Below are 23,705 nucleotides of genomic sequence, written 5' to 3' on the forward strand. Positions count from 1 at the left end.
GCATCTCCCGTTGCCCAGTTGACTCTTCATTTGAACCTGTTCCCTAGCCTCCCCAGATGCCTTTTCCACGTCACCAACTGAATCAGCCAGTGGGCTGTGCCCTCCTCCCACCAGTGAAGCTGCTGAGAAGTCACTAGGGACCCCCATCAGATCCAGTGGTCCCTGAAACCTGTCCAGTGACTGGCTGACCCACCTTCCCACCTCCCTTCTCCCCCCTGCTCCCAATTTAGGCCCAGCCATCCTCAAGGCCACAGCTCTGGCACTTTCCTTTTGCCCAGGCTGTGCCTCATGAAAAGACCCCATCCCTCATCTGTCCCTGACTGCCAGTCCCGCCTCCACTCAGTGGCCCCTGACAACTCAAGGAGATAATTCCTCCCTGCCTGCAGGACTCTACCCCCCCCACTCACGGGACGTGGAGCTACGTGTTCTCCATGGGGTCTTTTATGTTCTTCTTTTGGCAGTGCCTGGCACAGAGCAGGTCTCAAAAATATTTGTCAAATGAGTGTGCAAATGTGATCTCTTCCTCCAAGTGAAGTTTCTTGAGGGCAGGGGTCTTGTATTCTCCACCGCATGCTGACATGGATGCCTAAGCTGGTCTGCCAGGTGTGTTTGTTGATTCACAACTTGATACCCACCAATCTGATGCCAGTCCCTTTAAGTGGACTAAATAAACATACACACCCCCTAGGGGCACGGATGTTAAAAGTCCAATGTATGAGCCCCAACAGCTCTCCGGAAATCAAGAGAGCTTTCTGTGAGGCTGAGAATGTTTTATATCTGCTTCTAATCCAGACCCTGTTGGCCCCTCCTGGCTTCCCTCGGGGGAGGGTGCCGCCCTGACAACTTACTGATGGTTTAGGAGCATAGCAGACACAGCATGTCCCCGGGCATGGCCAGTCACGTGAATGACATCTTCTTTCTCATAGGACCATTTCCACTAGCTCTTATGGGCGCCCCTTTGGGGCAGGGTGAGGTCGAACTTTGATATATGAATAATTCTTGGGAACAAGGCTATGGAAGTGAGAGAGGCAGATCCATCAGGTAATTTCATCAATCTTATTTTCCTTAGATATCTGGCCTAAAATGAGGCCCACATTAATGGAAAACAAAACAAGCAGACAGGATGATGGCATTCTTTGTATGTTTACTATGATATAGCAAGATTTTCCAAACCAGAGCTCGTGTCCTCTGCTGCTAGCAGAAGGCTCTGGGTACACTCCTTCAAGTAGTCCAAAGGACATCCCCAAACGTGACATTTAAGACAATTCTTCATTTCTCTGACAATGACTTCTCGAAGTGCATATATAATAAATAAATAGAAAATATATCTTTGTTGATGGTGATGCCTACAAGAAATGTTCACAAACAAAACAGACTATATATCTAATTCCCGAAAAAGGACCAGCTATTTCGGCAACAGGAAAAAGACAAGCATTTCAGAGGAGGTTGTTTTCCTTGCAGGCCTAACTTGTTTTCGTGCTTACAAACAGGATGACAAGAACAATTCTGTAAGCAACAAAAAATTTGAGCTCCCAAGAACACACCTGGACCCTGGCTCTTGGTGAATGGTTTAGAAAAGAAGGTTTTATGTGCAAATCCTGCACTGTCAGACATATGTACAACTCTGAGGATTTTCAAATAGATATTGTTTGAAATGAATGAACCAGACAGTCAAAGTTCCTGGCCACTTGAAGTGATCACATCCTAAGTGGTTCACAGTGTGAGACCCTTGCATTAAGGAGTTTGGAAAACTCAACAGAACTTAGACAAGAACATGAGGTCATGTAACTCCTCCCTGTCGCCACTAATCTGCCTGGAAGAGTCCTTCCTGGGATTAGGGCCTTTGAAGCAGCCATGTTTTAAGAGGCGGAGTCCCATCACCACCTCCTAGCAGCTGAAAGAACTGTTTGGTTGGAAATACCTCTCTGCAGTGGGTTCAACCTGGGGTGTGGACTCGCTGGCTGAGTCTCATGGTGCAGCTGGACAGAGGGAGCCAAGAAAGCCCTCCTAGAAGGGAAGAGTTTGTGGGTGGGGCAGGAAAGGGGACAAATGCAGCTCCTCATGGGACCCAGGAACCCTGGCACCTCACCAGAGAGTATAAACCACAGGTGGAGTTTTCCTCCTTCTGGGAGCTCTCTTAGCTCCCTCCAGGTTGGGCAAGGGAGAGAGCAGGGCAGGAAGCAGTAACTGCGAGGGCCTGGGGTGGACCGAGAGCAGCCTGGTTGGCTCACCACAAGCACTTTGGCGAGCCGGCGCTGTCTGCTGGGTGCACCTGTGGACCTGCAGAGACAGGTAGCACAGTGGGTCACCGCAGCCGCCCTGTGCCCCGTGGGGATGGCAGGTGGTCTGAACAGAGTGGAGGCTGCGGGGCCGCCACAGCCAGAGGAGGGCGGCCATGTGTGCGCAGAGGGCCGGGAGGGAAATAGTCATTGGCCAATTCTCTTTCTATTCTGGTCATTTTCTCCCTCTGAGGAGGCTTGCTCCCATTTCAGGAAGCTCCTGCAGGAGCGCCCAGATGCTCCAGGCCGGCGGGTGAGGCAGTGTGGTGTGGTATCAAGTGCTGGCGGTGGGCTTCCGGCCTGGCCTGGCCTTTGCCCTGTGGTTCTTTCCCATCTCAGGGTCTCATGTGCCCCATCTGTAAAAGAAGGCTTTGGACTAGATATTTCCTAAGGTCCTTTCCAGCTCTGAAATCCCAGGCTCACTGAAGTGTGAGCATGTTCTCGGGGCCTCTGGAGTGCTCTCAGGTCCCCGAGTAAAGAGCAAATGAGGCCTCAAAGTAGGAGCTCGCTTCCCTCGACTTGGCTCCACCCTCTCCTGAAGTCAGAGATGGGGCTGGCTGGGGACCAAATTCCTCTGGGATCTGGGCATAGCAAGCCCAGCCCATTCCTCCCTCTATGCACGCTTCTCTGCTTCTCCTTTCTGAGTGAGCCAACAAGTCAAGGGCAAAGGGTGACCTTGCAGTCACTCAGCTTTGGCAGATGGGGGCAGGAAGGGCTCGGCCTCTGAACCACTCCAGAGGCTGCGTCATCTCTGCCCACTATTCCTGCAAGCCCATTGCCTCCTCCTGTAGGAAGCCCTCCTGACCCACCCAAGCATATAAAACCTTTCCCTCCTCTGAACTGTCATTGGTCTCCATTTGACCTCTCTTCACTCTCTCTGCCTGGCATCAGAGGGCACAAACACCTGACTGCCATCATACCAGACGGCAAGCCCCTTGCTCCAGGCATTACTCCTCACCCCTCCATCCTGTATGCCCCGCTGGGGCAACCAGCATTATGGATGTTGGCTGAAAAGAATGTTCTTATCCACTGCTGGGTTCCAGGTACAATGTGAAAAGCGACAGTCTTCAGGAATCTCAGAAGTGAAAGGGCCTTTAAAAGTCACCTAGTCCAACTCCCAAACTGGGACCTGAAGTCTCCTGAGCGGTTGAACCCCTCCAGAGGCAGGCCTCACCCTTCCCAAGGGTAGATGGTTCCACCTTGGCGAGCTCTGCCTATACAGCAGCTCCTAATCCCAGGGATTAGTAGTTAGCAAGTTGGTTCTTGCTTACAAGAATAAAGATTCCTTAAGACCAGGGCTCTTTTTCCCACATCTAGCACCCTAATGTACGTGTTGGAGAGCATGGGGATCTGTGAATGACCCAGCCCCCCAGGCTGCCTCTCAGCTGGAGCAGGACTCCTGCCAAAGGGGACCTTGGTGCCAGCACAGCCTGGGTCTCCTCGTATGGTCCCCACACCCCCCACTGAAGAGGCACGGATAGGAGAGAAGCACCCAAGAGGCTGCAGGAAAGAAGTTTCCAGCATCGGCCAACACCGCCCCTGGGGCTGCAGGTAGACACTTGAGTAGGGGCAGCTGGCAGCACTAGGGGTCTCTGATAGCCTTCCCTTGGCCCATCAGGACTGACACATGGCCCTTCCAGCAGCTGCTAGACAGGGGCCAGGGGAACCAGCCATCCTGCCCTAGTCTGCTGCCAAGAGTCCACATCATAGTCCACCATGGGGCAGCACCGAGGAGGCAGCCATCCTTACAACTTCTTCTTCTTCACCACAGGGATGGGCACAACTTGGAAGATTTTGGCCTTGTGGTCATCAGTGTCCAGAGTCACCCAGGTGGGCCGGAAGCTGCCTTTGAACCCAATGAATGCCATTTTCTCTGAAAAGCAGTGATGAGTCACATGAGCAGAAACCCCAAGAGAGGAGATCTATACCCCACCACCTTCCAAGGCTCCCCATTGTCATTCTGCTGCCCCTACCAGGTACCACATGGCCTAGCCACACTAGACTGTGTCCCCCTGCAAAGAGCTCTGTGCCCACCTACTGATGGCATCTGACGTTTGTTTGTACGGGGCACTCAGGGTCTCACTGAGCCTCACAGCCACCTGTGCAGGACGGTGGCTCTGCTTTCCACAGCAGACCTCCCAGGAGCCCCAGCCACCTTTGAGCTGACCCTATGATCACCGGTGAGTCCATGCCCGTCTCTTAAGCCCAGTGTCCCCATCTGTCAAACATTTATCTACAAGATTTCTTCTCCCACTTTCATGTTCCGTGGCTTTAGAAGGAATCGTCCAAGGCAGACTAAATAGTGCAGCCCAGACCAGAACTCCAGACCCTGAGCCCACGCGGCACTCCCTGGCTGGCATTCAGAGTTTGACCATCGGAGGAGTGTGGGGATCTAAGTCTACACTCTGGAACAGCCCAGCTGGCAAGCAGGACACATTTATCACCACTGGGAAAGTACCATTCAACTTAGGTCACCCTATGTACATCAGCTTTTGGCAATGAGGTCTTAATTTAAAAGACAGAGGCTCCAAAATGATTTCAAGATGGGGCTGGAGAAGATGCTTCTCTTTCGGCTCTTTCAAAGGGTTTTCGTTGCTCCCTATTTTACTCTGGGATAAATGTCCCATATGACGGTCTGCTGGTTTTGATGGTTTTTGCAGTCAGGATAGCATGGCAGCGAAGAAGCCTGGCATTGGATTAGAAAAATTAGGACCCAAATTCTCATCTTAAGCAAGTTACTCAACAGTCTAATTCTCAGTTTCCTCATCATAAATGGAAATAGTAGTACCTGTTGCACAGGTTATTAATGAACAAGTGACATAATTATAAAATGTTCAGCAAGGTGCAGGGCTGAACATTACATGGTAACTACAATGGGCACGCTCATTATCACCTGTAGAGCTGTTCCGCCTCCCCCCATAACCTCCCCAGGACCCTCTCTGCAGTCTGTGATAATGGTAATGAGTGTCATGCTGACATTTCTGTCCTGGCTGGCTTCTTCCCTGTGGGGTCTGTGCTTGGCTTCACGCACCAAAGAGCTGCGTGACCTTGGACAAGCCACATAGATTCTCTGGGCTTCCATTTTCTCCCTCCCTCCCCACCTCTGAGGAACAAGTAAGAGCTCTGAAAGCTGTCAAGGGCTGTACAAATGTTGGACACTGGCTGGCATGTTGAGGAAGAGGTAGGACCTCTGGCCGGTCTGAGCAGCAGGAACTGGGGTCAGAGGGTCAGACCAAGCCACTTTTCTGCCTATACTTTTATTGACAAAAGGGCCACTTGCTGAGTAGATGGGTGAACAACTCTAGCAATTTCCTTCCAGTGTCTGGTCGCAAGTTAAAGTGAAGCTGCTGTTGTGCAGGGATGGTGAATAGGTGGCATCTTGCCCATGTAACCCAACAGACCTCTAGTTGTATTGAGGATTCTGAGGCCGTACCCAGGTTCTGGTCTCAGCAAGGGGTAGCAGCAGCCCACACCCCGCAGCTGGACCCAGGGTCAGTGTAAATCCCAGTGCCACCCCATTACCTTTCAGCTTGAGACCCTTGTCTGCCCCGAGCTTCTCCAGCACTCTGGTCCACGGGCCTCTGGAGATGTATCTTCCCTTTGATGCCATGAGAACTATGGAACTGAGCAAGAAGGGACCCATTAGAGGACTAGAAGGACAGGGCGAATTAGAGTGAGTTCACTGGGAGGGCTGTTGGATTGTGTGTGCAGGGACTTGACTTAGCAGTCCCAGAGGCCCGGCCAGGGACTTGGCAAAGGGCAGCCTCTCCTGAGTTGTGAGTTGACCGGCTCTTTCCATGTGGTGACCGACATCCTCAACACCCCTCCCACACATCTGGCCGCAGTTGGCGCCCAGGGCCTTCTCCAAGCCTGCACTCAGCTCGCTGCCTTTACATGTCTGTCCCCAAAGAGGACACAGTAGGTAGGCAGGGCACACAATCTGGGGTGTGGGGGCAGCATCTATGCCAGGGCAGGGGACACAGGAGGACTTCAATATGCATTTCTTAATTTGAATGTTCTCAACCCTGTTTGGATGGAAACACAGTGATGGAGAAAGTCAGAACAGAGTTACCATGTGGTCAGGGGAGGGTTAATCTCTCATGTTCATGTCACCATCTCCTCTGGTCAGGCGAAACAGGGTTACTGCTCTATTTTGCAAATGGGGAGATGGAGGCAAATAGTTACTAAGTATCTGAGAGGACCTGCTGAAGGAGAGCCATGCTTGGGTCCAGGCAGAGCCTAGAGCAATGGGTGTGCCCAGCCTGAAGGTCCCAACTTACAAAAGCCCAACTTGGGAGCAAGGAGTCTCTACCCCCTGCCCTGGTTGTGTTCGGGCCAAAGCGCTGGGACAGCAGCCTTCGTGGTGGCAGACTCAGCATGCCAGGCCAGACAGGAGGAAGTGAACACCTCCCTAGGAACAGAAACAGGGCAGAGGCCCAGTGGGGCTTCTAGTTCGCATCTCAAAGGAATCTCATAACCACAGACCACAGTCCAGACATGGAAAAACTGTACAGGATTCTGGAACTTGTTGTTACCCCCACTCGTGTCCCATTGGGAGCAGAAGTAAGGCTCTTAAAATGCAAAGGGCTCGTGTGCAGTCAGAACAGATGGGAAAGGAGCTGGGGGCTGCATTTGGCTCTCAGGAAACTGGGGAGGAAAGCCCGAGGAGTGTGTGGCTGTTAAGGAGTGGGAGCATCACAAACACATCCTCAACTTTGGATTTGGGCTCTGTCCCCAGGAGGCTGTTTCCCTACTGTTCCAATTCAGAAGAAAAGCTAAAGGCCCTTTGGCTCAGCTGAGCCTTCCTGCTGGGGTGGAATTAAATAAAGGTCATGCCCTCCACATGGGGCTCTGGGTCAGCTCACAGGATAGGGACACAGAGACAGGGCTTCTCGGCACCCAGGAGCCTGCCTGCCCGCTCTGGGTGTTCCTCTGCCTGGTGGGAGGTTCTCACGGCCTCCAAGCCCCTGCACCTGTCAGCATGGAATTTCCCACGGGATGGCAGGGCAGAGGCAGTTCCTAGAAGCCACCCTTGATGTTTTTGGTGTGAGCAGCTGCCTCCTTCTTTCCTGGGATGCTGGGGCCAGTGGCAGTCCTATGGATGGGGTAGGAAGGGTGGGCAGGCCTGGGTTGGGCCTGTACCGACAGTGGGCAGAACCTGCCTTGCCTCATTCCCTGCTCCTTTCCAAGAGGTCAGAGGGGGTCTGGTGGTACCCAATTCCTGCCTGGGTACCCAGCGCCAAGCAGGGCCTGGCTCCCACCAGGTGCTCTGTGAGGGCTTCCCCCAGCGAGGTGCCTTGGGGCTGCTGCCCGGCTGAGAGGAGCCCCGGGCCGGGTGGGCCCACGCCGCTCGCCCCTGTTCTAAACAGAGTAGCTCTGCATTTCAGTTTCTTGATTCTAGGCTTTCGCAGCCTGCTGCATTTCAAGAAAAAGTTCTCTGGCTAAAAAAGGCATGAAAACGACTGATCTCTAGACGATAATGTATTTCCCCCAAATTGGTAAGTCTGATCTTTCTGTATGAGTCTGCATGTGGAAAATGTAATGCTGAAGAAGCTTGTGCTGGGGGAATGGAGCGGAGACTAAGTGGCTAAGAAAAACCCCGTTCTCCAGAATCTTACACAGTGTCCAGTTCAGGTCATGCCCATCACACAGTTAGCATCTGGGAAGTCCATCTATTTCATCAATAAGTATTTGCCCAGCACCTACTAAGTGGCAGACACCACCTTAAGCACTTTCCTTAGACTTTCTGCTGTGCCAGGTGGTGGCTCTTGAGTGAATTCTCACCCGTTTAACTAGAGATGCAAGTATGAGTTAGACATGGTCCCAACATCAAGAAGTCCATGCTCTAGATGGGGGAGTGGATGTGTCCACCGGTCCCAGGGAGCAGTGCTTTAATAGAGGTAGGACGTTTGTTTGGATTGGAAGAGACCTCACCAAAGAGGTGATCTGCATGTTAGGTTTGGAAGGCGGTGGGGAATTACCAAAGATTTCTAGGAAAGGGCTCAGCAGATAACTACATGTAAGAAGTTCAAACCCGCGGCCAGTATGGTAGATGGATTTGAGTGGGGGAGACTGGAGGAGGAAGGCCTATTAGGAGACTGTGCCAACACTATTGGCACCAGACAGGAAGGGCCCGGGCAGAGCCGTGATGGAGAGGACACAGTGGAGGGGACTGGTGGGAGAGCAACAGTGCATAAAGAGTTGATGGGATCTGGTTATAGAGCATGGCCAAATGAAAGAGAGAGAAGAGCCAAGCACGATGCCTAGACTCTGGTCTAACTATCTGGCTAGAGGATGACCATTTAATCAAAACAGGGAAAACAAGAGGAGTGGCTGGCCTGGGGGGTTAAACAAAAACAACGAGAATTCAGTTCCATAGGAGACATCCAGGTGGCACTGTCCAAATAGCAGTTGGACAGGAATGTCCGAAGTTTAGGAGAGATTGGGGCTAGAGATACTCAAAAGCCACCAGCATTTGGATCGTATTGAAGGTGTGGGAGGGGATGACAGCATGCTGGAGAGTGTGTCATGACTGGGGAAGAGGGCCAGGGCAGGCTTCCCATTTGTAACTGGGTGGACGGTCTGCCTCAGCCTGATCTACATTCACAGCGGCCCTGGCTCCAATGTGAGGGCCACCAGGTGGAGAAGTTTCCCAACCCAGCACCCAGTACTTGTGCACAGACTGTAGAGACTCCCTAAGCTTTCCCAGACTGCACTGTGACAAAGGTCCCAGGGACAGGGAGGGGGCCTCGATCAGGGGTCTGTTGTGCCATTGGCCAGTTACAGAAGCAGAGGCACCGACTCACTTGTCGGGGATGGCTGCCAGGTAATTGAAGACCTGCCACGGTATGCCCTGCAGAATGGCGTTCCTGAAGCTCGCGTGGCTCACCACATGCCCTTGGCTCCCGTCAATCACTATCACCTGGATGCCGTCTTCTGAGCCTGAGTACTTCTTCCCATCCACCTGCAGATGACAAGGAACGCGAAGTGTGAGGTGAGGTCCTGAAAGCCCCGAGGATGGCCTGCCGGGGGTTCCCATACAGACTCTAAAGATAGAGGTTGCCTATGCAGCTGTTCAAAGCATAAAACCCACTTAAATCAGTTCCTTGTAGCCCTCTGTAGTGGGTTGAATGATGGCGCCCCCCAAAAGATATGTCTACCTGGAACCTGTGAAAGTGACCTTATTTGGAAGGGCCTTTGCAGATGTAATTAAGTTGAGGATCTCAAGAGGAGATCATCCTGGATCAAGGATGGGCCCTAAATCCAATGATAGGTGCCCTAAAAGAGAAGGCAGAAGGAGATGCAAGACTCAGACACAGATGGGAGAGACCATGCCAAGATGGAGGCAGAGATTGGAGGGATGCATCTACAAGCCAAGGACCATCAAGGATTGCCAGCAGCCACCAGAAGTCAGAAGAGGCCTGGAACAGACTCTCCCTCAGAGCGTCCCGAAGGAGCCAACCCTGCCGACACCTTGATTTTGGACTTCTGTTTCTAGAAGTGCAAGAGAATAAATTTCTGTTGTGTTAAGCCACCTGGTTTGTGGTCGTTTGTGACAAGAGCCTTACGAAACTAACACCACCTCTCAGTGAGCAGACCAGGGCCCGGCAGGGGTCGGAGGAGCTTACTTCAATGTAGGCACAGTCATTCAGCAGGTGGAAGAAGCGCTGTTTGGAACTCTCCATCTTCACCTCCAAGAAGTGGTCCTTCGTCTTCTGGAAAACACATAAAACCCCGTGTGGTTGTTAGGTTTGAGGAGTCCAGTATACAACCCGATGGGTGGTCATCTCCCATGAGCCACCAGGCACAGGAAACGGTTGTGCAGCTGAGCAGACATCCGGGAGGATCCTAACTGGGTCTGGGTCTGACAGAAGGCAAAGGGGGCCCAGGTCACTGTCAGCCACTCACCAGCTGAGACCCGAAGAGCTTCTTGGGCATCGGCACGTCCACCACGGCCCTCTCGGCGAACCTGGGGTAGGCTGTGGCCGTGCAGTCGCTGACGCCTGCGTTCTTCGGGATCACAGCTTTTATCTTTATTCTCTCACAGCCTTTCACAGAGCAGAAGGCAAACTTCTCTCTCGCGTTCTGAGCCTTCAGCTTCAGGAACAGCAGCCTGCACATGGGGGCACAGCTGGATGGTTTGCTTTGGCATTCAGAAGCTCCTCCTCCCCGTCTTCCTCCTCCTCTCCCTCCTCCTCCCACAGAGATATCTACCAAGCACTGTGTGCTGGCCGCTGTGGTTAGAGCCGGTAGGCCTTACAAAATGGAGCTGTGTCTCCCCAGAGGATTATATGTGGTTGGAGAAATAAAAAAACAAATGCATTGAAGAAAAAGCTAATAGTACTGACAGTGGTCATTTTCTGAGCACGTACTAATATGCTATGCTAGGCATATACCATAAACTGACATGTGATCTCATTTAATCTTCCAACAATCCTGTCCAATAGGTACTGTTATCATCCTGATTTCTCAGATGGGGAAACCATGGCTCAGAGAAGTAAAGTGACTTGCCCAGGACCACACAGCCAGGAAAGGACAGAGCTGGGATTTTCCATCCTATCACGGTGCCTGGTAAGGAAAACACCATTAGGTTTCCTAACTCAACTTTGCTCCAAACCACACTTTGTTCCCACTTGTTGTGAAGGACTGAAGCTGAGCCAGGGGTACAGGGAGGCAGAGATGAGGAAACAAGGAATTAACTTGGGTTTCATGATCATTGTTCTTTTACCTCTGAAACATGCTTTCAGGCTGGTTCCCACATCTGAAAGAGCAGAAGTGTAATACAGGCTCTCTGTATTAAAGACTCCTGTCTGGGAGCAGACCCTCCGCTGAGCCCAGTCTGCCCAGTGAGCTGGGTTTGCACCATGACGCCATGACTCCTCCCCCCACCGCACAGCTGACTAGACCAGGGGCATGCACACACCAGACCTACAGAGGGGCCACTAGTGGCTACCCAAGGACCAAAAAGATTCTCCCTTTCGTGAATTTGAATTAAGAGAGCCAGTGGCTCTTGTCAACTACTGGTTGGTACTTGAACTAAAAGGACACGGAGCTGGGGCTGGAGCAACTGTTTCATGCCGTGTGCTGCTGAGGAACTGGAGAGGAAGGCAGTTTGCAGCAGGAAGCCAATACAGGAGGCCAAGCAAGCAAGGGAACATGTGTGAATGTGAGGAGAAAGAGGGAGGCGGGAGCTGGGCAGGCCACCTCGTCCTGAGGGCTTTGTAGTTTTCAGCACCAGAGCCCACGGGGCCAGGGCTGGGCTTATTTCCTGGATATGCCTTGGGTTCCTCTCACGAACACCTCCACTTTATTTGAGCTCACTTGAGTGGCTTTATCCAGTGATTCCTGCATAAAATAGGCAGGATGGCTGCAGAGGCTCATGCTCACGGCCAAGAGCAGAGCTGCCCCGTCTCCGTCCGTGCTCTGCACTGGGGAGCTGGGGAGGCAGGATGGGCGCCCCCTTTGAGCAGCTTAGGAGAAAGGGGATTCAGTGCTGCCCGCGGTCACATCTCCAATGCAGGCTTCCACACGTGGTCAGAAAGCAGTCCAGGAGACCAGTTCCAATGGCAAGGTCCTGCAAGGAGACCTAGGTGCAGAGTGGGACTGGTCCTAGGGCTTCTGCACAGTATTCAGTCCTCCTTGCTGTCACGATGTATCAGATTATCTGGACTGGAGAGGCCTGAAAGGCCATCTAGCCCAGGCCCCTTATCTTACAGGTAGCAGCTGCCTTCCCTAATCCTCACCTGCTATGGATGTGGCCAAGTCACCTGCACTGGGAGGCCCTAGCAGGTAGGAATGAATACGGGCCCTGGCATCAGTAAGGCCCAGGGCCCAAATCCTGGCTGTGACCAGGATTTGTAAGGTTTCTGAGCAACGCTACCAATGGCTGTGCACCTAAATGCTACACTTATCTTTAATTTAGCAACACCTCACTCAGGTGGCATCTGGCAAACTCAGCTATCCAGAACACAGCTAAAATCACGCGAGTGATTTTTGTTAACCTTGGAAAATTATGAGAGGTGATTCAGAGCTCATATATTTCACACTGCAGAAACCCCTCACTTTTAACCTGCTTATTTGTATTCTACCCCCAATTATAGCAAGCTGGTTGTCAAGCAGCCTAGCCCACAGCAGAACAGAAGGTAGCCACCGAAGACAGGTGCTCTGAGTCTGAGCAAGAAACAACAACAAATTTATAAGGCAGAAAGATCATTAAAAACGGCTGTAAAATTCAAAAAGCCCAAGAGTTTGGGCTTCTGCATAGGAAACAAACATCTTATAACCCAGCTCAAGTCCCTGAGGACATCACTGAATTAAAGCACAGCCTAGTAATCAACAAGCAGAATGAGAAACTAAAGCTACCAACAAAAAGGTTGAATTATGCAGCAAAAACTGCTTAAAGGTAACAAGGGGGAAAACCATAGATTTTTAAATGTTTTGATCAAAAAGGTTCAACTTATTTAGTGGCAGTTTCCATTTGAAAAATTCACATCTTTGGAACATCCCGTTTCCCAAGATCCCAAAAGAAGGGAATATGCACAGATGGTACCATAAGGATCTGGTTTTTTAATCATAATACTTTCTACTGGTGTATGAGGGATATGTAATTCCTCCTCTAGTCTTCATATGGAAGGATTTTTCTAAACCCCCCTGGACCCAGGCCCATCCCTCACTCACTTCTTCCCGGAGGAGGTGGAGTGACTCATCTGACTGGTGGGTGTAGGTATGTAGGTCAGCCTGTGGAGTGCGGGCACTCTGGTCCACCCCTCCATACCTCAGTGTTGGGGGTTGGGCTCTATGTGGGGAATCCAAGACTGCTCAGCACTGCCTGGGGCTGGGTAGGTATAACTGGGGACAGTATTGGGGAACTCTGTTCTCCAACAGCTCCAGCATCAATAAGACTGACAGTTCCCTCTTTACCTGCTGTCTTGTCTGTCCCATGTGTGGGGCAGGGGTGCTATTTACTGCCCTCCAATCCCAACATTTTACTTATGCTTCTGATTGTCAAATTACAATTTTCTTTTAATCAAATTGATAGAGCCGTATCTCTCATAACAAAAAAAAAAAGAAAAGAGAGCACTTGTTATCTATTTCCTTATCCTTGATGTCAATACAAGGATGGAAAAATGGCTGTGAAGTGATCCTTCACCCTGACTCCCCAGAGGGCTGCTTTCTACAGCCTCATTGCTATGGACATGTGCTGGCCTTCTTACGGGATTGGACTAACTCTCTTTTTGGGGGAGAGGACCAAGTAGCTCCCTTATCTCCACAAACAGGTGCTACCTCCACTATATCTCTGTTGAATGGAACCCAGTGCAGTTTAGCAAAGGGTGAGGGCTCTGGGTCCAGAGAGACTCAGGGTTCAGAACCAGCTGTGTGAAGTCTGTGCTGTGGCCTCTGGGCAGGTCACTGCTGTTTTCCCCGTGCCTTCTTCACCCATCTCTAAGTCAGAGATGTTTCATCAGCTCCAGTTGGGTTGTCCTGAGGATTGAGGTTATGTACCATGTTTCCTTGATTCTGAGATTCACTGATTTCACTTCTCTGAATTAGGCATATTCCCTGCAATCCACGTGTTTATTTGTTTGTTTTACTCCCAAAGCTTAACGGCTTTAAAAATGTCACTGGTGGACGGTACAGTCAGCCTTAGAACAGAAGCCCCTAGTAGGGTACCCTGCTCTCCCCACACTCCCTGCGCTGGTGGTTCTTAGGCTTCCTGGAAGGGCCAGGGGGACACAAGAGGCTGAGCTGCTGTCCTGCAGCCACGTGGGCACTCCTCACCCTGAGTCCTCATCCCAATAGTAGTGGCTCCTGCCGGGAGGGCTCTGCTCCACTTTGTCCATTTGTAAGGTCCTCACGAACGTGCCTGTCTTCGACGTTTGCTTCAGCAGGCGATTGTGAACATCTGAGAGGATGGAAAAGCTGGTGCCTCTCGGGTAGCAGAGCCCCACGCGGATCCAGTCGCCCCTAGGACGGGAAGCAGAGTCAGTTTACAAGCAAGGAGGCCAGGCCACAGAGCCTCCTGGGCGTGCCTCAGAGAGAGACCAAGAGACTTCTCCACCACATGGCACCTCCACTCTGTCATGGGAATTCTGAAAGAACACTTGCTGTTGGTAATGACTGAACCACAAAATGTTCCAGGAGAGGGGGAGACGGTGACCAAGGGGGATCATTGGAACGGGTCAGGTGGGCATCCCCAGGGCCTACACCGGGGTGCTCCAGATGGGACTTTGGTTGGGAAAGACGTCCTTTCCACAGGGCAGTGGTGAAAGAGCCCGGGACCTGCAGGACCTATAGGACCTGCGTTCAGCCTCTGCTGGTCCAGCCTGATCGTGGGGCCCATTTCATCTCTCTGGGTCTCATTTTCCACATCTGATAAATGTCTGTTGCACAGAAATGCTGTGATGGGCAAATAACGTGGACAGAAAATACGTGACCATAAATATATGCAGCCTTATCGGGATGCCCTCAGCTCCGTCTCTTTACCTCACAGAGCCTCGTTTCTGTCTCTGTAAAGTGGGCACAGAGCTGCCAGGCGTTTTTTGCCGTCTATTGAACACTTGGTCAAGCAGGTCCTGGGTGAAATGCCTGTCGTACGTTATCTCACTAATCCCGGTTGTGTTCCCGCAAGGTGATACCACCCCATCTCCTAGGTGGAGGGACTGAGGCTCCAGGGGTTAGATGCCCTCCCTGAGGTCACCCCTGCCCAGAATGGGGGCTCCACTCACGTCTTCTGATTCTTAACCTCTGGGTGAAGTCAACCCTTCTAGACACATCCTTCTACAGGGATGACGTGGGCTAGCCTGAGGGTCTGTGTGCGGCAAGCCCGGGACTTTGCAATGAGGCATTGTTACCCCCACTGCCTTGAGCTCCATCAGAGCAGCTGTCCCTGGGTCACACTGCTCCTGGGTGGGCATCCACTCACTTGTTGAAGTTGATGAGCCAGATGGTGAGCTCAGTGGGGGCCGTCTGGTCCCAGTGGATGGTATAGCCCTTCTGCAGAGTGATGACTGGCTGGTACTGCTGGTAGTGGGTACTCCTGGTCAGAGCCCCCTCCAGGTAGAGAGGGTGGCTGGGGAAGTCATTCTTGATGATCTTCATTCGCAGGTTACTGGTCTTGTAGGCCTGAATGTACATCTTTTAAAACCCAAAAAGGAAACACACAACCAGGCAATTACAAGGGATTCTTCCAAGAGCGTCTGGTTAACATCTGACTACAGACTGCACTTTCAAAGGCACTCTCTCTTAACAGAGCCCTTTTTAGAAGGCTTGAAGGAAAGAAAGGCCAAATAAGGAGGCATCTCTTTCTGCTGGTGGAGGCAGCCCAACCTGTACTGTGCAATCTACCTAATGCTTTCTGTGCATCTTCAAAAAAGTGCTCTATTGAGGAGATACCAGTGGAAACTTGGGAGGAGTCTGCTTAATGGTCAGATGGCAAATTCTGGGAAAAGGTGGAGGATCTGCAAGAAGGAGGAAGGGAGAGAGAGGGAGAGAGAGTTTTTGCAATCTGCTGCAAATGCAGCTCCCCCTTCATGGGCTGTTGTCCTGCCTGCATTTGAGAGAGAGCCTGGGTGTGCTGCCCTGCCTCTCCCTCTGATTCCCAGTGTCTGGCCCATGTGGCCAGTCTATGTGGGTGTCAGTACACGACAGATGAATGAATGGCATCTCATCTCAGAGGAAAAAGTGAAAGCAAGACTGTCAGCCCCTGAGTCCCAGGGACCAATGAGCCCAATGCTTTGGGCCAGCCTCAGTATAAAAGACTGTGTCCGGTTTAATGACATGTCCCATATTCATAAGGTGACATCCCTGTAGCTGTGGCCAAGAGAGACCATCATCACATCAATGTGTAATAACGCTGTGCCTTTGGAAGGAAGGGGTTATCTTCCCCTCCAGTTCTATTGCATGTAATATGGAAAAAGAAACTTTAACCCTGCCCATTATATGGAGTAGTCATAAGTATAAAAATTTAAAGGTACATTAAAGCATTTTGTAAGCTGTAAAGTGAAGGAAGGAGGTTATTAATAATTATTAACCAGTAGCCAGTTATGATAACCTGGCAAGTTCTAATAGAAGGCAAGCAATGTATCAGGAAGAAAGGGTGGGAGGGAAGATGGAGATCAAGGTTCCACATGGGCTATCTCGTCTTTGAATCAGAGATGCCATGTAATGCCCAAAGTATGGATGCAAGGCTTGGGGGCTTGGTCACCCTCAATTATTCAGGGCATGGCTCCCATTATCGACTCCCTTCTGACTCAACTTCCCTTCTTGTCTTCCTTAGACCATCACGTCAACTGCTTGCTCCCACAGCATCAAATCCCTTGCCTTGTCTACAGATGCCACAGAAATGTTGCCCTGGATCGTTCCACAGGTCCACCTCCTCCACCAGGGCTCTCGAGTGGGATGAGAAAACCCCAAAGCCTGGGAGTGAGGTGCCCCTTCCAGTGCACCATCTTCCATCTGCACTGGTTTTCACCATGGCCCGCGCTCCTCCCCACGCCTCTTGTCAGCATTTTCCACTCTACAGCAGCTCGTCTGAACCTCATGGCTGTCTGCGGGCCACCTCCTCAGGCCCACTCTCTGCCTCCTCAGCGCATGACCTCACCTCCTACTGTAGAAAGAAAAGCCCTCGACTTCCTGCCCCTGACCCCTGCCCTGTCTTCCTCTGGGCCTTCCTCCTGCTAAACGCCGGCTCCTCCCACCTCCGCTGTGCCTGCGCCCCCAGCATGCCCCCTGCCCCCACGCGCCCACCTTGCCCACTGGCCCTTTCCCTCAGCCTCACACTAGCTCCTCTCCCATCCCTCTCCAAACCTCAAACTACTTTTTAGCTCTTTTCTACCCACGGACAGCCACAGTGGTGATAACAGTGTGTTATCTGCCTTGTAGGATAGCTGTGAGGACAACCTCTTCACTCACACACGTTTCCTGACCCCTTGGGCCTCTCTCCTCTTACGCGTTTATTCATCAGCCATTCGTCCAACTCATAACAATAACAATAACCATAACATAATAATAGCTAACTAATACTCTCAGTTCTGCCACATTGCAGGCACTGTAAGCCAGCGCTGTTCCAAGCAATAGCCATCGGCCACGTGTGGCCACTGACCACTGGAAACGTGGCCAGTGTGGCTGAGGACATAAATTTTAAATTTTATTCTAATTAATTTAAATTTCAAACCAAAAAGCAGTGCAAAATATTTTCCGTTAAACCCAACTTATCTGTTTTGGTAGGACTAGCTGTCACTTTGTTGATAAGTTGCATCCAAATTGAGGGAGCTCTAAGTATAAAATATACAGTGGATTTTGAAGACTTAGAACAAGAAAAAATATAAAGTGTCTCATTAATGATCTTTTATATTGATTACATGTTGAGATGACTATTTTGAGTCTACTGAGTTAAATAAAATGTATTGTTAAAATTAATTTCACCTGTTTCTTTTTCCTTTTTAACATGGGTACTAGAAAATTTAAGATCACGTGTGGCTTGCATTACACTTCTGGAGGACACAGCTGGTGAAGCACTTTACACGCACTATATGAAGCCACCCCCAATTCCGATTTTACAGATGAGGACACTGAGGCACCAGGAGGTTCACTTGTCCAGGGTCACATAGTGAGTAAGTGCTGGAGCCTGACTGGAATCCGGGCACTTGACTTCAGAGTGCTCTTTTTGTAAGCAGAATGCTTACAAAGTGTTTTCACTTTGACTATTTGAAAACTCTATTGGGTGAGGAGGAAAAATAAAAAGAAGGAAAAAAAGAAGGAAAAAGAAGCATGGGCTTGTCGCGGGAGTGAGTGACCAGTGACACCCAGGGAGGTGCGCCCTTGCGTCTGCACCTGTGCATAGCGCCCGCTGCAGATGGCCCCTCTCCAGTCCGGGACGTTGATGCAGTCTGGGTGCCGGACCAGCCAGTTGTCATCCTTGGTGAGGTAGGACCCCGGGTACTCGGACACGGAGCCATCAACGTCGTGGAACACCGACGTCTTATCCCCATCCATGTCCAGCTGATTGAACCAGGGCCCAGGCTCTCCGAAGAACACTCTGGAAGTAATCTAAACAGATCCCGGGAAAGTTAGGCTGGGCCAGAAGGTGCAGGGAAACTGCAGCCGTCATCAGGCCAAGGGGAAGTTTCCGGTTTCCGCTGCCATTACAGACCAGCCAAACCAAAGATGCTCTCAGGCACTTGGGAAACGCATGGCTGACGTCACAGATGGAGCTGGAAAAACAGCCAAACGTTCACTCAGACGTCTGCTCACGGGAAGGTTGGCTGCTGTGGTGACCCTGGAGGGTGCTCTGACACACGGCCAGAACACTGCAGAGATGGGAGGGGGACGTGGGAGTGTGTGTGGGTGAGAGAGAGGGAGGGAGAGTGAGACTGAGGTGGTGAGGAATGTTTGTATGAGAAAGTACACACACACACATGTGGGGGGCATGTGTGTGAGAGAGAACGTGTGTGTGAGTGTGTGGTGTGTTTCAGGAAGACAGTCTTTCAACATGAGCCCTTGGAGATTTCCATGACTGACCACTTTCAGGCCTTCAGTGGCCTGAGTAAAGAAATTAAGTAACTTAAGTTTCACATCTTTTCCCTCAGCCTGCCAGTAACTGGGCAGACAGGCAAAGGGCAGGAGCAGAGGGACGAGGAGGAGGAGAGGTCTGGGAACTGCGTAACCTGAAGAAAACGCACCAGGAGGTCTGGGCAGCCCAGTCTCCAAGGGCGCCCTCTGTCCTGATCTCCTCACTCCCAGATCTTGATCTGTCAGCTGTCTTGGGGAGGAGGCCCCTGTTTATTATGTCCCATGCGCAGGGGGAGATTAAACAGAGCATCTTCAGCAAAGATTCCTTTGGACACTGTTGGCTTTTTGGATTAATTGTGCCAATTCAAGTGGCCCGGTCACAGGACTCACCAGGTCAAAACCAAGACCCTAGGAGGAACAGCCTCGAACCTTGAGTCCAGCGTAAGTTTCCTGCTGAGGCTTGGGCGGGTTTTGGGCAGGGTGAGGGCAAGCGGGCATTTACCCAGACTTGACCTGTGGGGCAACCTAGGCTTGTACTTTTCCAGTTTGGATGCAGACAGAACTGGGATGTGGGCCAAGCTGCTTGGAGGAGGCTGTTCAACCCCTGCGGTGGAGGCAGCAGCTCACACTCCAGCCCCGGGGACTTGTGAGTCGCTGCCCCACGTCTGGTCTGCCAGGAGCCTGCCCCGCCGCCTCACTCACCGGGACGTCCTCAAAGGCGACACTGGTCACATTGTTGTGGGGGCAGCTCTGCCAGGCATTGTTCAGGCGGAAGGCCAGGGCGCTGGTGTGCCGGCCCTCCAGGGCTGCAAACTTGCGGAAAGTGCAGTTCTGGATGTTGATGGGGCCATCGTAGAACTGAATTCCTCGGATTGGAAAATTCCTGTGAAGTTAAGGAAGTCAGATGTCAGGCCAACCGCCACGTCGTGCCACCATGTTGTTTGTACCCTCTGAGGTGGATGGTGACAGAGACTTCCTGGTTAAGCCATTGCTGATTCCCACCCCAAACAACTCCCCCACTGCAGAACATTATTGATTCATTAATTAATTCACTGAGAAAGCATTGATGGACACAGTCGATGACAATAAATGATTGCTGGATGAATTATTGGATGGCTAGATGGATGAATAAATGAGTATCTGTCTAGTTGCTGGCTTGGGGTTTACAGGATATTCAAGCATTTTCCACAATTTTTCCATCCTATGAAGAGTCACTGGGTAAATACCGTCAATACTGCTGGAGAGGGCCAACGCTATGTCCCTTGGGAGAGTAGAGCCATTAGTCATTATCGCCTAGTCTTAGTTGCTATAACAGTTTAATCAGATGAAGACCCAGATGAGTTTCCTCTCTGTGAGTAAGCCTTTCGATTGGGAGGATGCTGGGTTTGGGAAACAGAGGGCAGAGGAAAGACAGAATGGAAGGTGATAACCATGTGGTAAAATAACCTCGATGTAACTTGTCAAGCATCCCTAGAAAAGAGGGCAGGCCCCCAAGAAGGCCCTGATACCCAGGAGGCAGGGACAGGATGCGGGAAGAGGCAGCAGATGGAGATGGAGGTAGGAGGGACTAAGGCTAACGGGTGACTTGAAACTCTTCCTTGGGCCCAGCAGGGGCTGGGTGCTCGGAGACGCCTCCCTCATCTGCCTCAGACTCCTGAGCAGGGCGTGGGAAGCAGGGGCCTTGGAGGGGCTGGCTGGGTTTCCTGGTGGACCTTCTTGGGCCTGGCCCTGAATCTCAGCTTGCTCATTCTTCAAGCCCAATATTTATGCTTTTACTAGTATCTCTACCTCTGAGCCAAGGCCCTCTCCTTCCACAGCAAACATAAAGAAGAAAGGGTAGAAAGAGGGAAAAGAAAGCAGAAAAGGGATCTGTCCATGGGGAGAGCCCACACTCTAGCCATCCCGTCTTCAACACTGGGGTCCCCTCCATTCAGATACAGATCCCTGAGGAAGACCCTACTCACACCAGTCTTGGCAATGTGCCTTCAGTGGACACCAAGGACTTCTTGCATTTCTGTATTTTCATATTTGTAATTGGTTAACATCCTCACCTTGATCCCTTCTTGATTCTCATGGGGTAGCTCTGTACATTTTTCCATTTAAGGTATTTCAGAGACAGCCCGTTCTTACTAGCTCTATATTTAAACTGTGGCTTACTTTTCCTTCAGACTCCAACCCAGGCCCATACGGGATGAATTACCCACGATTAGGACGGCACGGTCCCAGGTTCCTGCTCACAGACGTAGTTTGAGGAACCTGCCTGAGTCTGACAGAGCTGTCAGGCCTCCATAAACAAAGTCACCTCTGGAAGTCATCAGAACACTCCGGCCCTGGGAGGCTGATAACCTTCAGCAAAGCAACCCCAAATGTGCAGACCCAGAGTTGCTCATAAAAATGATCTGAAGGGACCGCTACATCACTTAGGTTAGACAGAAACAAGGGATTCTCTACAGCGTATGCCAAAGGACGCCATGGTTCCATCTGCAAAACCTTTTCAAAGATACACATGCCCTCAGGTTGGGAGTTTAGGCTGTGTCTTGCCTATAAAGGTAGGCATTATATTTTCCTAGAGAAAGAGAAGAAAGCTCAGGGGGGCAGGAAGGGCTGATCTCAGCACTCGGAGAACAGGGACCCCCATGCTGCTCAGAGCCTTGCTCTCCAGCTTGAATTCATATCTGAACAGAAACACCATCAGAAGGAGGAGAGACTGACCCAGGCTGTGGCTGAGGAATGGACCAAGTCCATTTGCTCTGTTAATTCTCCAAGTCACCCCTCCCTCTCCAATCACCCAGTCGTCAGAGCAAGCCCCCAACTCCTCAGGACAGCTCCACTCTTCTGTTGTTGAACAAATCTGATGGCTAGAAAATTCTTCCCTGCACCAAACCAATTTTAACCCTCAGGGTCCATGTAGAATGAGTTTCATCTTATATGCACGAGGCAGCCCCGAGAATGTATGACGACATCTCTCATGCTGTCCCCCAAGGACGATCCCATCTTCTGGTTGAAGATCCCAACCTGCATGTAGCATGGCTTTGGGTTTTGTCCCCCTCCTGGTTATTCTCCTGTGAGTGTGCTTTGGCCTGAGTCTGTCACTCAACCGTCCTCAGAAGTGGATAAAATGCTCCAAGTGGGTGTGTCGTCAGAGGAGAAAGGAACCCGTGGTCACTGATCCTGGACACCGAATTCCCACCAACGTGGCCCAGAACCACACTGTGCATTTTGGTAGCTATGTCCCCTGAGTTATATTTAACACAGTATTTTGACTTCTCCTGCTCGATTTCACCCCACTGCTGGTTAATCTCCGTTGTTTCAGTGATTGCTCTGACTAGTAGAGGACAGAGGAATTCATAGTCAATGGGTAGAAATCACATCCTAGCATCTTTCCTTCCATTGCTGCCACTTAGGCTAAGCCATGCAGAACAAGGAAGCTGCCATGGTTGCAAACCTACTGGCCTATAGGAAGGGTCCTTCCACTGTGGTCCAAGCCGCCTGGGCCCCAGATCCTGTTGTCCATCATCTCTGTCCCCACGTTGCCACTCTCACCAACAAACAGGCTGTTCTTTATCTCCTGCTTGGAGCCATCATCATACGGGAAGGTTCCACCACTGTAGAGAGAAGATCTCTGAGAAGAGATGTCCAGAGACAGCCTCCCACAGAGGGCTAAGCACAAGAACAGCTGCTCTTACCTGGCCAGGGTCAGGCCGATGCCATTGTCAGCAAACCTGGGACAAGAGCAGACAGTCAGAGCATGCTCTCGCTCCACATTCAGCGAAGTCATGGCAGGAAGGACCCTTCCCTGCCTGGAGTCATACTGTGGGTACTGTGTGGGGAAGGAGTCTTTCCATGAGTGTAGAGGGTTTCCTGAGGGAGCTGTGGCCTCTCCCATTCTGTATAATAAGGGGACATTCTAGGCCCCCTCCCACTCAGCGTCTGATGCCACCTTGCATTTGCAGCATGCAGCCTGGGCTCCATGAGCTTCCCTCTCCAGTCCATGCTCATCTGTGATTCCAGGGCTTCTGGGAGGTGGGGCCAGGGGCACGTGGAGGGCCTTGCCACTCCCAGGGCCAGCACTGGGTAAAGGCGGGCTATGTGGGTGCAGTTCCATTTCCCCTTAGCCATCCTCCCTGCTATGTCAGCTGTAGCAAGCAGGACAAATAGCACTGAGGTCCAAGTTTCCCAGAAGTCAAGCAGACGCTGGCCCTGAGAAGGACAATTACACTGTGGCCATCTCATCAGCTCCCTTTTGCCTCTGTCTCCTTTGAGGGTCAGGAGGAGCACACTTCTGGAAGGAGTCTGGTTGTGAGTGACAAGGAATGGCACAGAATCTGAGCTGAGCCTTGGGGCTGCCCTGCCCCAGACCCTAGGGCCAAAGACGTAGCTGCCTTCGTTCCCTTGTCCCTGGGGCAGATGTACCTGGTCTCCTTCCGCCTGTTCTGTACGCCCGCCAGGCTCCTCTCCTCGAAGTGCCATTCTCCCCGACACTCTCTGCTTCCTAAACTCCAGTGGCTTCAAATCGTCCATAAACCTAAGCCCAAATCCTTGCGCTTGTGCTCAAGGCCATGGGGAGTCCACTTTCCCACTGCTTCAGCCACGCCAGGCTGGTCCCGGTTGCCCCAGTGGTCTCTGGTTCCTGGTTTGCTCCTGCTTGCCCTGCTCCCTCTCCTCTGGGACACTTGCACTTCTCTCTCTCTCTGAAGCCCATCCAGTTCAGATCAATCATTCATGGCCATCTTCCAGGGCCTTGTGCTCTCCAGTTCTTTCCCCAAACTTCCTGGGTCTTGTCTCCCAGTCCCTTCATGGCTCCTCCTCACCGTTGCTGTCCCCCAGTGCTCTGCCCAAGGTCCTCTCATGCTCCACCATGTCCCTGGGGACCTCACAGAGACTCACAGCTTCCATCCCTGCTGGTCTGCTGCTCAC

General features: G+C 51.5%; 1 protein-coding gene across 8 annotated transcripts in view; it reads right to left on the reverse strand.

The window, feature by feature from the left end:
* Window positions 1-1,127: 1,127 nt before the first annotated feature.
* CEMIP (cell migration inducing hyaluronidase 1) overlaps window positions 1,128-23,705 on the reverse strand; it is a 159,877-nt gene continuing 137,299 nt past the window's right edge. For 6 of the 8 annotated variants that reach the window (XM_087429053.1, XM_004432005.3, XM_087429049.1 and 3 more), the window contains 11 exons: window positions 22,475-22,510; window positions 22,238-22,393; window positions 19,491-19,671; window positions 18,111-18,326; window positions 15,202-15,413; window positions 14,058-14,243; window positions 10,188-10,392; window positions 9,908-9,994; window positions 9,086-9,243; window positions 5,802-5,902; window positions 1,128-4,152 (listed from right to left, as the gene is read on the reverse strand). In XM_087429053.1, coding sequence (XP_087285179.1) covers window positions 4,025-4,152; window positions 5,802-5,902; window positions 9,086-9,243; window positions 9,908-9,994; window positions 10,188-10,392; window positions 14,058-14,243; window positions 15,202-15,413; window positions 18,111-18,326; window positions 19,491-19,671; window positions 22,238-22,393; window positions 22,475-22,510 — 1,666 coding nt within the window. In that variant the 3' untranslated portion in view covers window positions 1,128-4,024. Of the gene's footprint in view, window positions 4,153-4,187; window positions 4,966-5,801; window positions 5,903-9,085; window positions 9,244-9,907; window positions 9,995-10,187; window positions 10,393-14,057; window positions 14,244-15,201; window positions 15,414-18,110; window positions 18,327-19,490; window positions 19,672-22,237; window positions 22,394-22,474; window positions 22,511-23,705 lie in introns of those variants that run through there. The other 2 variants (XM_087429050.1, XM_087429052.1) reach the window with 2 other exon arrangements.

Source organism: Ceratotherium simum, chromosome 3 (assembly GCF_057802395.1).
Source record: "Ceratotherium simum simum isolate JZ-2026a chromosome 3, ASM5780239v1, whole genome shotgun sequence".
Classification (NCBI taxonomy): Eukaryota; Metazoa; Chordata; class Mammalia; order Perissodactyla; family Rhinocerotidae; genus Ceratotherium; species Ceratotherium simum.